This window comes from Rhinolophus ferrumequinum, chromosome 15 (assembly GCF_004115265.2).
Source record: "Rhinolophus ferrumequinum isolate MPI-CBG mRhiFer1 chromosome 15, mRhiFer1_v1.p, whole genome shotgun sequence".
NCBI lineage: Eukaryota > Metazoa > Chordata > Mammalia > Chiroptera > Rhinolophidae > Rhinolophus > Rhinolophus ferrumequinum.
Window position 1 is genome coordinate 37,913,412 of NC_046298.1, and position 13,451 is coordinate 37,926,862.

Sequence of the window (13,451 nt, forward strand, 5' to 3'; positions counted from 1 at the left end):
CTTTAGCATTCTCATTTGCATACTGGGATTCCCAAGACATTCACTTTTCGTCATTGGTGCGTCTAACATGCCCTAATTAGCATTTGATTTGCCTAACAGTGAACCAGCCCACACCCATATTAGCATAGATTTGCATGGGGCACACTACTTTTCCTAATTAGCATGCTTATTCTCACGCCCAGACCACCAGCCTTCTACTATTTAAATGAGTGCATTTATTTGAATAAACAGTACCACAGCTGTTCTGAATATTTGCACACTTTATGTCCCATTATTTTTTCATTTGCATGCTAGTTTGCATGATGAAATATCCCTAACTCAGATGTCTTCAGTATTTTGTATAATTCATCTAAATCAGTCCCTAGTTCAAATTTGCATACTGGATGTGGAGGCCCTCTTCCCAATTACCATATATTTGCCTGGGGTGCTGCTTAAGTTTCTGTTCAGCATGATAATTCACATAGGAGCAGATCTCTCTATCTTTATGCCCATTTACTCACAACCCTGTTCATGAATTAATATTAGCGTGCTTATTTGTGTAAAGCAACACCAGACAAATCCAGTTCTGGTTTAATGCCCATCCTGACTCTAAATTAGGATTCTAAATTTGCATAATAAACTGTTCAGTACCACTCCCCACCAAGCACACCATTCCCTTTTATTACCATATTATTTGCCTCCACCTCCTTCTTAGTGTAGAAGCACTGGCAGCCCTGGGCCTCCCTGGACCTTTATTTACCTGCTAATTGCTTATACCCCCATCACTTACATATTCCCCTCTTGCTCCCACTCAGCTCCTTACCAACCACTATGAGCGCTGTTGGAAGTACTACTGCCTGCCCACAGGCTGGGCCAACTTCGGCATCACCTCAGAGGAAGAGCTGCACCTCACAAGGAAGCTCTTCTGGGGCATCTTTGACTCGCTGGCCCACAAGGTCTGAGCACCTGGGGTGGGAGGCCCGCAAGGAGTCTGTGTGAAGGGCTTGGGGTCCAGAACGAAATCCCCAAATGTGGGGGTCTAGGGAGGAAGGCAGTTCTGCAGGTTTGGATCTGAACCTACGAGTTGGGTCTCTGGTTTGGGTGACGTGGAAGAGGGGATGGGCCTCTCATTTGGGGGCTTGGAGAGGGTAATACATGGGTGGTTTGAGGGTCCAGATTGGGCTGAGGTTTGGGGTTCAAGAAGAGGGACCATGATTTGTGTTTGGGAGCTCAGGGTGGATGGTTGTGGATGGGAGGGGAGAATTTGAGGTCCTAGGGCTCAGCCAGGCCTACCGTGACCCCCCGTCCCTGGCATCCTCAGAAGTATGACCAAGAGCTGTACCGTATCGCTATGCCCTGTCTGTGCGCCATCGCAGGGGCCCTGCCCCCCGACTATGTGGACGCCTCATACTCTTCCAAGGCCGAGAAAAAGGCCACGGTGGATGCTGAAGGCAACTTTGATCCTCGGCCTGTGGAGACCCTCAAGTGAGTCCTAGGGGCAGGAGGGGGTGGGGCCTGGGGACTGGAGAAGGAGAACCTGTCAGAGATGGAACGAGGGGCCAGCTCCGACATCTGCTGACCCTATCCTCCTCTCTCATAGCGTGATCATCCCAGAGAAGCTGGACTCCTTCATTAACAAGTTTGCAGAGTACACACATGAGAAGTGGGCCTTCGACAAGGTTGGCACATTAGGGTCTTCTCCTCCCTAGGACCCCCCACCCTTACCAGCCTTCCTCAAGACCCCAGTTTTCCTGAGACCCTGAACTCTTCCTGGGACCCACGGCCTCTTCTGAAGCCCTCAGCCCCTCCAGGGTTCCTCCTCTGTGTCCCCCAGCCTGCTGTCTACCCCTCATCCTGCCACCACCCCCAGCTCCATAGTGGCACTGCCTCCACCCATGCCCTCTCCATCTCCAGATCCAGAACAACTGGTCCTACGGGGAGAACGTAGATGAGGAACTGAAGACCCACCCCATGCTGAGGCCCTACAAGACCTTCTCAGAGAAGGTGACAAAGACTTGGGGCCCAATATTGGGGGTTCAGATTTGGGGGTTCATGGATGAGTGAGTCTGCTTCACAAGCTTGGATCTGGCTGGATCCCCCTCCATGGATTGTGCCTTCCCTTGAACTTGGTTGCCTCCCCTAGACCTGGGATTCCTTGTGTTCCTTCTGGAAGGGTCAGAGAGACTGGGTTTGATTCCTTGACGGTACAACTTCTCTGAGTCTCATGTGTAAGATGGAATAATGAGAGTTTGTTTGGGAGGCTCTGGTACAGAGCAGGGAAGAGACCTGGGTTCAAATCCAATCAGACCACTGCCTAGCCAAAATGCTCGGGGCTTTCCCCTTCTTGGGACACAGGAAGCCAAGGAGGCTGAGCAGGGGCTCCTAGCTCTGCCTCCCTTTCACCCCATTCCACCAACTACACCTCATCCTGTTTACTCCAGGACAAAGAAATTTACCGCTGGCCCATCAAGGAGTCCTTGAAGGCCATGATTGCCTGGGAATGGACGATAGAGAAGGCCAGGGAGGGTGAGGAGGAGAAGACGGAGAAGAAAAAAACGCGGAAGATCTCCCAAAGTGCCCAGGTAAAGGTGGGGTGGGGGTGAAGGGGGGAACCATGGGGGTGAATGATAGAATAAAGGGTGGGGCCAGGAGAATGGGGGGTCAGGTAGGAGATGGAGTCAGGGGAAGGCTCAGATCTGGGAAAGGAGAGGGCATGGGTCTGAAGACCTACAGAGGGCAGAGGGGGCCTTAGAGACAGGGCCTTGAGGAGAAGGCACAGAGCAGGGGTCTGGGGCCAGGTGAGGTGGGGCCTGGGCTTCCCATCAAGTCCCCCAATCTCTCCCTTGTCCTCCCAGACCTATGATCCCCGAGAAGGATACAACCCCCAGCCTCCTGACCTCAGTGGAGTTACCCTGTCCCGGGAGCTGCAGGTGAGACTCCTGACCCTTTATTTGGGGGTGTGGAGGTTTCTGTTAGAGTGGGGATGACACCCTCTGATTCTGGGCCTTAACTCCCTACGTCCTCTCCCAGGCTATGGCAGAACAACTGGCGGAAAATTACCACAACACCTGGGGGCGGAAGAAAAAGCAGGAGTTGGAGGCCAAGGGTGAGGGTGCCCATCCGACCACCGCACAGACACCCCCTTCCCGCTTCTTCGCGGTCCCCTAGTCATAGCCTCCCGAATCATGAGGACCTAAGTTAGAGTTGTGACTTTCATCTTTAACAATTGGTTTTTAATCCCCTGAACCTCCATTTCGGCATTTCTACGTGGGGATGATAGCGTTTACTACCGTAGGGTTGTGGTGAGGATGTGACAAGCATCAGAAAGCAATGTTTTGGTTATTTGCTTATTTTGGTTATTTGGTTCTGCCTTTATTACTATAATTATACAAGCCCTCAACTGCAGGAACCACTTCAATGAGAGTGGCCTGAGTCCCTCTTTGCTGTCACAGGTGGTGGGACCCACCCCCTGCTGGTCCCCTACGACACCCTCACAGCCAAGGAGAAGGCACGCGATAGAGAGAAGGCCCAGGAGCTGCTGAAGTTCCTGCAGATGAACGGCTATGCGGTCACCAGGCACGTGGGCTGGGAGCTGGGCCTGGAAGTGGCGGGAAACCGGGGCAGAACCTGCAGGGCAGAAGCTAAGAGAACAGAGAGCAGGGTAGCGGAGGAGGGGCCAAAGAGGGGAGGAGGCTAGGAGGGTGGGATCTAGAGCGCAGGGGCGGGGTCAGAGACAGAAGAAGGCTTAGAGGGTGGGGCCAGGTAGAGGAGGAGTCTAAAAGGGTGGGGCGTGGGGAGCACAATTGGGACAGGAGAGGCCGGGAGGCTCAGAGGATAGGGACTGGAGAACAGGCAAGTCCAGTCCAGGGAAGAGCAGGGAACTCTAGGGGACGTGGGGTGAGGCAGAAGCTGGTAGAAGCAGGGTCTGGGGGAGCAGGGGTCGGGATAGAGAAGGGTGGGAAACAGGACACTCTGCCTGTGGGCTGACCCCTCTCTCCACCTGTCCAAGCAGAGGCCTTAAGGACATGGAGCTGGATTCGTCTTCCATTGAGAAACGGTTCGCCTTTGGCTTCCTGCAGCAGTTGCTGCGCTGGATGGACATTTCTCAGGAGTTTATCGCCCACCTGGGTACCCAGAAGTCCCTCCCTGATGCCTGCCCTCCCTGGAACCCCAGTTCCTGCATGTCTCCTTCCTCCCTTCATCTAATTACTGTGCCAGATAGGGTTCTAGGTGTTGGGAATAAGGAGCAAGGTAGACAAACGTCCCTGTCCTCTGCCACTTACAGTCCTGTGGGTGGATTCAGACAATTTACATCAGAAATAACTAGATCACTTAGTACGTTGGAAGGTGGATAGTGTTATGGGCCGAAGAATTCACTAGAGCCAGCTAAGGAATGTGGGGAGGGGATTATTCCAGGAAGACCTGGAAGGAACCGGGGAGGAGGCAGTGGGACATCTGGGGAGAGTATTCCAGGCAGAGGAACAGCCAGTGCAAAGGCTCTTAGAGGTCTCTACTAGGAATATTAGGCCCGTGTGGCTGCAGCAGAAGGACTGAGGGGGAGAGTGAGAGGGAAGGGGGTCAGAGAGCTGACAGGGAAGCTCATGGAGTGGAGTGTCTTAAATGTATGGAGATCTCACATTTATTTCAATGTGTCTTATTAGAAGTGTTTTGGGTCTTTATTTAGAAGTTTGGTGATACTTTTATAACCAGAAATATGCCGTAGGAACTTCATTCTTATTTATATCAATTAGCCTGTGGTCAAATTGGTTTCTTTAGATGTCATTTTGCTTCAAGTCACAATTTCCAAGAACCTGTTGAGGACGTTAGGTGAGGACTTTCTGTATACAGACCTCCAAGGTGGGAGGAGTACTACAAGGACTTTTCTCACAGCGCCAGGGACATAGCAAGTGTTTAATAATTAGAGTCAGCATTATTATTTTAATAGTATTAATTACTCTCACCATTATGTTTGAAATTGATTTCTATTTTAAATTTAATTCTAACAATATCAGCTTCTAGTTTCATTTGATCCATCATTCTTTTATTCCAAATTTACTCAGTGCTGGGTATTGACGTTTAGGAAGAAAAGGGCTTGTGATAGGTGAAGAGGGGATCCCAGTCTGTCCTCTTCCCCATTTTCAGCCTCAGGAAGGGTTTGATCAAGGAGTTAGAGGAGCAGACGAAAGGTAGGAGAGAGAGGTTTATCTCAAAGCCAACAGAGGTGATGTCATGTCAAGAGTTTATCTTCTATCACATCCTACCTGCCCCATCAGAATACTCTGAGTTCCCTAGCCTTGACTCCATCATGACCTCTATTTACCCTCCCCCACCAGAGGCTGTGGTCAGCAGTGGACGAGTGGAAAAGTCCCCACATGAACAGGAGATTAAATTCTTTGCGAAGGTCAGAGGCGGGCTCAGAAGGTGGTGGGGGCCGGGGCCTGGGTGGGCACTCCTCACCCTTCGCTCAGTCCCTTCATCTCTTCCCCACCCCACCCCCCAGATCCTGCTCCCTTTGATCAACCAGTACTTCACCAACCACTGCCTGTATTTCCTGTCCACACCTGCCAAAGTGCTGGGCAGTGGTGGCCATGCCTCCAACAAGGAGAAAGAAATGATCACCAGGTGGGCTGCCCTGTGACCTCTGACCCAGACCCCTGACCTCACGGTGTTATAATCCTAGACCCTTTACTCCAACCTTGGATCTTAGGGGCTCAGTCCTGGGTGCTGGGCAATGACCACTCTACCTGCAGAGGCCATTACAGGGCTAGGATGACCAACCGTCCTGGTGTGCCCGGGACTGAGGGGTTTGCCAGAATACAGGACTTGTAGGCAAACTGGGACGAACTGGTCACCCTGTCAGACAGGGAGACCATCCTCCCCACCCCCCAACATGCCAGTTATTACCTGTGACTTCCAAGGTTGCTCATCTCTCTGCCCCTCCCCACCCCTTCTGTCTCCTTCATTTTCTTCCCCATCCTACCTCCTCCTGGCTCTGTCTTCTGTCCTTCTCTCCCTGTCCTTGCCTCCTCTAATGTGTCACCACTCTCCTTGTCCCCTGGGAGTCCTTGCTCTGTTTCTGCTGTTCTTCTGTCTCTTTCTCCACCGTCAGCCTCTTCTGCAAGCTTGCTGCTCTTGTCCGTCACCGAGTCTCTCTCTTTGGTAAGTAGCGCTGTTCCCAGAACCCTACTTCCTAATCTTTCCTCTCTTCCCCTCATCACCAACCGCACCCTGAAGAAATATGGCCCAGGTTCATGCCTTAATTTGAACAACCTTCACTGTTTTTCCTCATGACCCGACATGGCCTGGGTCGTCCTGGGGACAGGGCAGTGACTAGCATAGCCCTGGTTCCTGCCCTCATGGATCTCCCGGGCCAGCGGGGGAAAGAGACGCATCACCAGACAGTGATGGCCTGAAAGATCAGGGTTGGGATGAAAGAGGGTCAGGCAGAGGGGTCAGGGCCCAGATGGGAGAGGGACAGATAGGAGTCAAGGCATGGATGGGGAAAGAAAAAGGGCCTATGGGAGTTCAGGTGGGATGGGGGTGGAGGTGGGGATGGGGAGAAGTCAGTTGGGGTGGATGTAGAGAGAGGTATTATCCTATAGCCCTTCCTTCATCCTAGCCTGTCTTTTCTCCTCAGGGACGGATGCCCCAGCTGTAGTCAACTGTCTTCACATCCTGGCACGCTCCTTGGATGCCAGGTAGAGCTATAGGTCATGGTGCCCATTCCTAGACGCTCAAAAATCTAGACTCTCAGATTCTAGAACTGGGATGTCCCCACTTCCCTCCTAGGACAGTGATGAAGTCAGGCCCTGAGATCGTGAAGGCTGGCCTCCGTTCCTTCTTTGAGAGTGCCTCGGAGGATATCGAGAAGATGGTGGAGAACCTGCGGCTAGGCAAGGTGTCCCAGGCACGAACGCAGGTGAAGGGTGTGGGCCAGAACCTCACCTACACCACCGTGGCCCTGCTGCCCGTCCTCACCACCCTCTTCCAGCACATCGCGCAGCACCAGTTCGGAGATGATGTCATCTGTAAGGGCTCCTGACCCCAAGGGCAGGGGTTGGGGGGGTCAGTGCAGCCAACACCACCCATCCCCATATGCTTGACAGAATCCTCAGGTGTTTAAGTGTGTATTTATTGAGCAGATGTATTGCTGTAAGCAAAGTGTGCATTCAGTAAATTAGGAGGTAATACAATGGGTTAATTAGGATATGAGTTGAGCGACTCGATTAAAAGACCCGAAATCACCATAGCTTAAGTAAGATAGAGTAATATTTCTTTCTCATGTAACAATCTACTTGTAAGTGGATCTTAATGTCAGGATCCCAGGTTCCCCCCATCTCTGCTATCTCTGAAATATTGCCTTTATTTATATGGTCCAAGATGGCACACCATTCCATCCTCACTCTGGCCAGTAGGAGAGGAGAAAAAGCAAAGAGGAGGGCACCCCAATTCTTTTAAAGGAACAACCTAGAAGTGTCCCACATCACTTCTGCTTACATCCATCCCATGGGCCAGAACTTAGCACATGGCCCCATGTTGCTGCAAGGGAGGCTGGGAAAGTAGCGTTTATTCTAGGAGGTCATATGATCAGCTAAATATTGGAGGTCTATGACTAGGAAGAAGAGAAGGACAGAAAGAAGGTAAGAGCAGATACTGGGAGTCAATTAGTGTCTGCCATGTTTATCCTACCAAGTGGCACCTACAGTGTGTGACCTAGCCTGGGATCTTGTAACAAAGTAACACCCTGTTGTTAAAGAGACATAGGCAAGATGAAACATCTAATAGGGTGTCATGACATTGTGTTCAGATGCTCAAAAGAGCCTTATAAGGTGTGGCCTGGATCCTGGTGGAGCCAGGAAAAGGACAGGAAGGGCTGGTGGGAGAGGCACTCAGGAGGCCAAGAGGTGGGCTGTGGAAGGGAGGCGTCCAGCGTGAGGCCCAAGGCCCTGGCCTGGGGACCTGGGGTCAGCGGGACCTCCATAAGATATATTGGAAGAAGTAACAAGTTTGGGGGAGAAGTAAGTTTGGGACTCAGTGGTTGTGAGGGGCCCGGGGCGCCCCAGGGGAGGCATTCAGGATGAGTTTCAGGGCTAGTGGGCTGTGGAGACTGAGGGATGGTGAAGCCATGTTTCAGCTCACCGTTTATTTGAAATTAGAACCCAGTGATAAAAGTAAGAAAAGAAGTACTTAGATGGGATTTTTCCTTTACTCCGACATTTTATTTTGAAAATTTTAAAAACGTACAGAAAAGTCAAAGGAAGAGAATTGTTAAGAATTTGCTCCATTTGCTTTACCTTTCACTTTATGGGTGAACCTTCTTCTGCAAACTTTTTTGTTGAAATTTTGAATCTGAGTTGTACACATAGTGACATCGCATCCCTAAATATTCAGCCCGTATCTCCTGGAATACGAGCCTTCTCTCATGTAACCACAGTACCAGTATCTGACTATACCTAACCTGACTATAGTTAAGTTTCCCTATTATCCTCAAAATGTGTTTGATATATACAGAGGGTGCCAAAAAAATGTATACACATTTTAAGAAAGGAAAAAATTGTATTAAAATTGTGATACTCAGTATATACCGATAACAAAAGATGAATACAAGTCACATTTGACTTCTGCAATTACAAGAGGTGCTCAAAGTGGTTACTTTACCATCAGCGTTCAGACACTTCTGATTATAGCGAACTGTCTTCACATCCTGAGAACTACTGCTTGAGCAACATTGACCAAAGTGTCCACATGTATACATTTTTTGGGCACCCCTGGTATATACACTTTGGTCAATGTTGCTCAAGCAGTAGTTCGCTGTAATCAGAAGTGTCTGGACGCTGATGGTGACCACTTTGAGCACCTCTTGTAATTGCAGAAGTCAAACGTGACTTGTATTCATCTTTTGTTATCGGTATATGTTGAGTATTACAATTTTAATACAATTTTTTTTCCTTTCTTAAAATTTATATACTTTTTTTGGCACCTTATATATTTTTTAAAATTCAGAGCCCAGTGAAGTTTTTCTCACAGGTCGGTAGTCTCCTTTCAAACTAGAACAGCCTCCCCCACCCCGCCCTCTTTTTGTCATGTGACATTTGTGAGGTCGATGAGGTTCTTAACTTGGCCTTCTGGGGGCAGGGTGCGGGGGGTGGATAACCTAAAATTGTGGTCAGGATTGCATGTTTGTTCACATTTTTCTGGAGAGAGTATCCATCACTATCATCAAAGAGATCCGTGACTCCTCACAACGAGCCTTCACTGAGTGCCTTGTTTTAATTGCTTTCCAAGTATTAAGTTTGACCCTCACAGTAACCCCTATGAGGAAGACACTATAATATCCCCTTTTTACAGATAGGAAAACTGAGGCCTAGAGAATGGCATTTGCTCAAATCACAAAACTAGTAAATGGAAGGCTGGCTCTACAGCCCCTGCTCTTACCCACTGATTGGAGATAAGGGAGGAGGGGGGCAGAATGGTATAGTGGGCACATCCCTAACCCTCACATCGCTAATCCTCTCTCCCATTCTCTCTCAGTGGATGACGTCCAGGTCTCATGCTACCGAACACTGTGCAGTATCTACTCTCTAGGAACAACCAAGAACTCTTACGTGGAAAAGTAAGGAGAGAGAGCCATAGTTTGGGCCTGGGTACTGTGGGAGCTCAGGGAATGGCGGGCGCTGGAGAAGATGGGGGTGAATGAAAAGCAGGGGAGACGTTCCACGTCTTCCACAACAGACATGCCCACTATAGCAGCTGCAGTTCCCCAAGGCGGCCACGTGAGGGCGCTCAGGGGAAGGCCAGCGCAGAAAGTGGAGGCCAACGGTGGGGCCGGGCGGGGGAGCCAGGTGAGCACCAGGCACTTAGTGGCCAGGATGCCAGGTTGTTTTCCGTTGGAAAATAGAAACGAGGGTGCCCACAGAAATGAGGGTGGCACATACAAGCCAAGGGACACAGGGAGCACGAGGGAGGGCCCTGGCAGTGCCCACGTGGGCTTTCCTGAGCAGGAATCATCTGTGGAGCAAGTCTGGGGAAAAGGCCATATCAGTGCCAACTGAGTGGCAGCTCTGCTCCATAGGGTGCTGGGGAGTCACTTCTGTGGAGGCTGGGGCTGGGCATGGGAGCTAAGTAGCCCCCTTTTCCAGGCTGCGGCCAGCCCTTGGGGAGTGCCTGGCCTGCCTGGCAGCTGCCATGCCAGTGGCATTCCTGGAGCCTCAGCTGAATGAGTACAACGCCTGCTCAGTGTACACCACCAAGTCTCCCCGGGAGCGGGCCAGTAAGTAGTGTGGGGTGGGGCGGCTGTCAGGGTTCCATTCCACCCAGCACCAGGCCAAGGGGAGAGCCAACTTTGGGGGCAGTATGGCCCAATCAGTGCTGAGGGTTCCTCAGCTTGGCGGTGCTCCAGGTTAGGGAATCTCAGAGTTTGTGGGGGCCTGGTTTGTGGTGCATACACTGAGGTCTGGGGGTGATGGGTTGGCATGGCCTGACCCCTTCCTGCACCCCAGTCCTGGGGCTCCCAAACAGTGTGGAGGAGATGTGTCCTGACATCCCGGTGCTGGAGCGGCTCATGGCAGACATCAGGGGGCTGGCGGAGTCGGGGGCCCGCTACACAGAGATGCCGCATGTCATTGAGATCACGCTGCCCATGCTGTGCAGCTATCTGCCCCGCTGGTGGGAGCGTGGGCCTGAGATGCCCCCACCCGCCCTGCCCGCCGGCGTCCCCCCACCCTGCACAGCTGTCACCTCGGACCACCTCAACTCCCTGCTGGGGAATATCTTGCGCATCATTGTCAACAACCTGGGCATTGACGAGGCCTCGTGGATGAAGCGGCTCGCTGGTGTGTCTGGGGGGCGCGCAGCTCCTGCCGTGGGGCCCCGGGACCTGACAGGCTGAGGGGGAGATCCCAGGATGGTCTCCTGGGAGTTGGGGGGAGCCAGGGTCTAGGTTTTCTCGGGGTAAAAGACCAAGGGTCATTGTGAGGGGTCAGAGTCTCAGGCTCAGAGAGTCTGGGGTGGATGGATGGTTCTGGGGAGTCCTTGAGGCTGGATTCTGAATTTCTGGAGCCTTGGAGTGTGTTGGGTCAAGGATTAGGGGCTCAGCCAGAAGCCTGAGTTCCTTATACAAAGGGTCAAAAGATGAGGTCAGCATCAGGGTCCCTGATATGGACGGGATTATAGGTCAGAGGTCAAGAAATGAGTCTTTCAAGGGTTGGGATTCCTGGTTTGGAAGTTCTGTGTCAGGAATTGGGTCAAACTAGAGATTGGGGCTGGGATCCTAGACCAGGGTCAGAGGTCAGAGGCTGGGGTAGAGAGCCAGGGGTCATAGTCAGAAATCACGTAGTGAGGGAATCATGGTATATGTCGGGTCAGAGGTTAAAAAGTGGGGTGAGAGGTCATGGGCTAGGGTAAGATATCAAGTTAGGATTTAAATGTTTGGGTCAGAAATCAGGGACTTGTGTCAGACTGGGGTGACAGGTTGAGGTCAGGGATTATGGTTCAGATCAGGCTATGTCAGAGGTCAGGGCCCAAGGTCAGGAGATGCTGGGGTCAGAGGCCAAGGTCACGCTGGGGTCAGTGATAACTGCTGGGTCAGAGGTATGGGTCAGCTGTTATAGGATGGAAACAGGTCAAGGGTGGGATCAGAGGTCATAAGTCAAATGCTGGAGTTAGAGGCTAGCCAGCAGTGAGTGTCCCCCATTTGCTCCTATAGTGTTTGCCCAGCCCATTGTGAGCCGGGCCCGCCCAGAGCTTCTGCACACACACTTCATCCCGACCATTGGGCGACTGCGCAAGCGGGCAGGTAAGGTAGTGGCTGAGGAAGAGCAGCTGCGCCTGGAAGCGAAGGCAGAAGCCGAAGAGGGTGAGCTCCTGGTGCGTGATGAGTTCTCTGTGCTGTGCCGGGATCTGTATGCCCTCTATCCACTGCTCATCCGCTACGTGGACAACAACAGGTCAGCATGTCCCCAGACATCCCCTCCCACACACTCCGGCCTGACTTCCAGCTTCCCTGCACCCCATTTGACCCCTTGCCTTTTGACTTGCTATAACTTTCTACAGTTCTCACCCGGCCATCTACCCTGTCCCCTTTGCTTCTGGCCTCACAAAATCTAGCCTGCTGGTGTTTGCTCTCCTCCTGCCCCCTTATACTTCCTGAATCTGAGACCCTGAGCAGTTGCAGTGCCAGCCGTAAAGAGCCCTGCTTTTCCCTCTAGCACTGGGTCTCCAGGCTTGGGTAGACGAGGTGTTTGATATTTGTGCAATAAAGTCCAATCATCAGGCCTTCCTCCATTATTGGGAGAAGAAGGGAAGATAATCCAGATGTGGCCAGCCTAATTTCCCCCAGGTCTTCGATTAAAGGGCAAGAGTGGGTATCAACCAAGTCCTAGCATCTCCCTAAAGTCAGAAGCACTGTTTAAGGAATTATTAATTCCTAGGTGCAGCCTAATCCAGGGATAGCAAGTAAATCTCAACTCCAAGTTCCATCCTGGTTGAAAAAGATTTTAAAGTTGCACCAGGGCTTTGTGAGAAAGGGTGCTCTGATTGATTAGTTAATACTGTCTGTCACAGGAGAGAGCAAAACTGGGAAGTGGTGGTATGCATTCTGGATACATCTTGCACATCTATCCTTGTGCTCACCAGTGGGTATCGCTGTACGGTAGATTCCTAGGAATGGGAGTGTTGGGTTAAAGAATTTGAACAAGTAAATTGTGATATATTCACACAGTGCAATACTACATGGCAGTATTAGTACATGGCAATGGCAGTGAAAATCAACAAAGTTGCAACACACATCAACATGGATAAATCACACAAACATTAGGTTGAATGAAAGACACCAGGAAAATAAAAAAATAGAGTACACATCATATCATCTATTTATGTAACATTCAAGAACAGACAAAAATAATTCATGGTCTATAAGTCAAGATAAGGGTCATTTTTCAAAAGGAAGGAAGGGGGAGTGGCTGGGAGGGGCTCGAGGGTGGTTCTGGGGACTGGAAATGTTCTATTTCTTGACTTGGGTGGTGGTTACACAAGTGTGTTCACTTTGTGATAATTCATCAACTTTACAATTTATATGTATGTTATACTTTAAGAAAAAGGTTAGAGAAAGAAAAGTTTTTAAAGGAATGCTCATTTAAAATTTTTTAATTATCTGAATGGCCTGATTACCCTAGAAAACTCTACCCCTCCCAATGGGGTCTCCGGGTCCCCCTGACTCCCTCCCCGGAGATCTGTGTGGCACCCCCCTCCTGGGGTCCCATCCCCAGCCCTCACCAGCCTCTTCTGGGCCACTCAGGGCGCACTGGCTGACAGAGCCCGACCCCAACGCTGAGGAGCTGTTCAGGATGGTGGGCGAGATCTTCATCTACTGGTCCAAGTCCCACGTGAGTCCCTGCCCACTTTACCCAAGAAGCTGCTGCTCGGAGATGCCCTCCCCCAACCCCATCTGACCCCCAGCACCGCCTCTCCCATTA

General features: G+C 51.1%; 1 protein-coding gene across 1 annotated transcript in view; it reads left to right on the forward strand.

The window, feature by feature from the left end:
• Positions 1 to 13,451, forward strand: part of RYR1 (ryanodine receptor 1) — a 110,268-nt gene that overhangs the window by 51,054 nt on the left and 45,763 nt on the right. Inside the window, 19 exon segments of the mRNA XM_033127196.1 lie at positions 795 to 935; positions 1,301 to 1,464; positions 1,580 to 1,658; positions 1,894 to 1,983; positions 2,421 to 2,561; positions 2,835 to 2,909; positions 3,010 to 3,085; positions 3,432 to 3,555; positions 3,992 to 4,107; positions 5,313 to 5,380; positions 5,480 to 5,601; positions 6,089 to 6,138; positions 6,617 to 6,677; positions 6,769 to 7,007; positions 9,511 to 9,592; positions 10,119 to 10,249; positions 10,479 to 10,811; positions 11,684 to 11,924; positions 13,274 to 13,361. Coding sequence (XP_032983087.1) covers positions 795 to 935; positions 1,301 to 1,464; positions 1,580 to 1,658; positions 1,894 to 1,983; positions 2,421 to 2,561; positions 2,835 to 2,909; positions 3,010 to 3,085; positions 3,432 to 3,555; positions 3,992 to 4,107; positions 5,313 to 5,380; positions 5,480 to 5,601; positions 6,089 to 6,138; positions 6,617 to 6,677; positions 6,769 to 7,007; positions 9,511 to 9,592; positions 10,119 to 10,249; positions 10,479 to 10,811; positions 11,684 to 11,924; positions 13,274 to 13,361 — 2,421 coding nt within the window.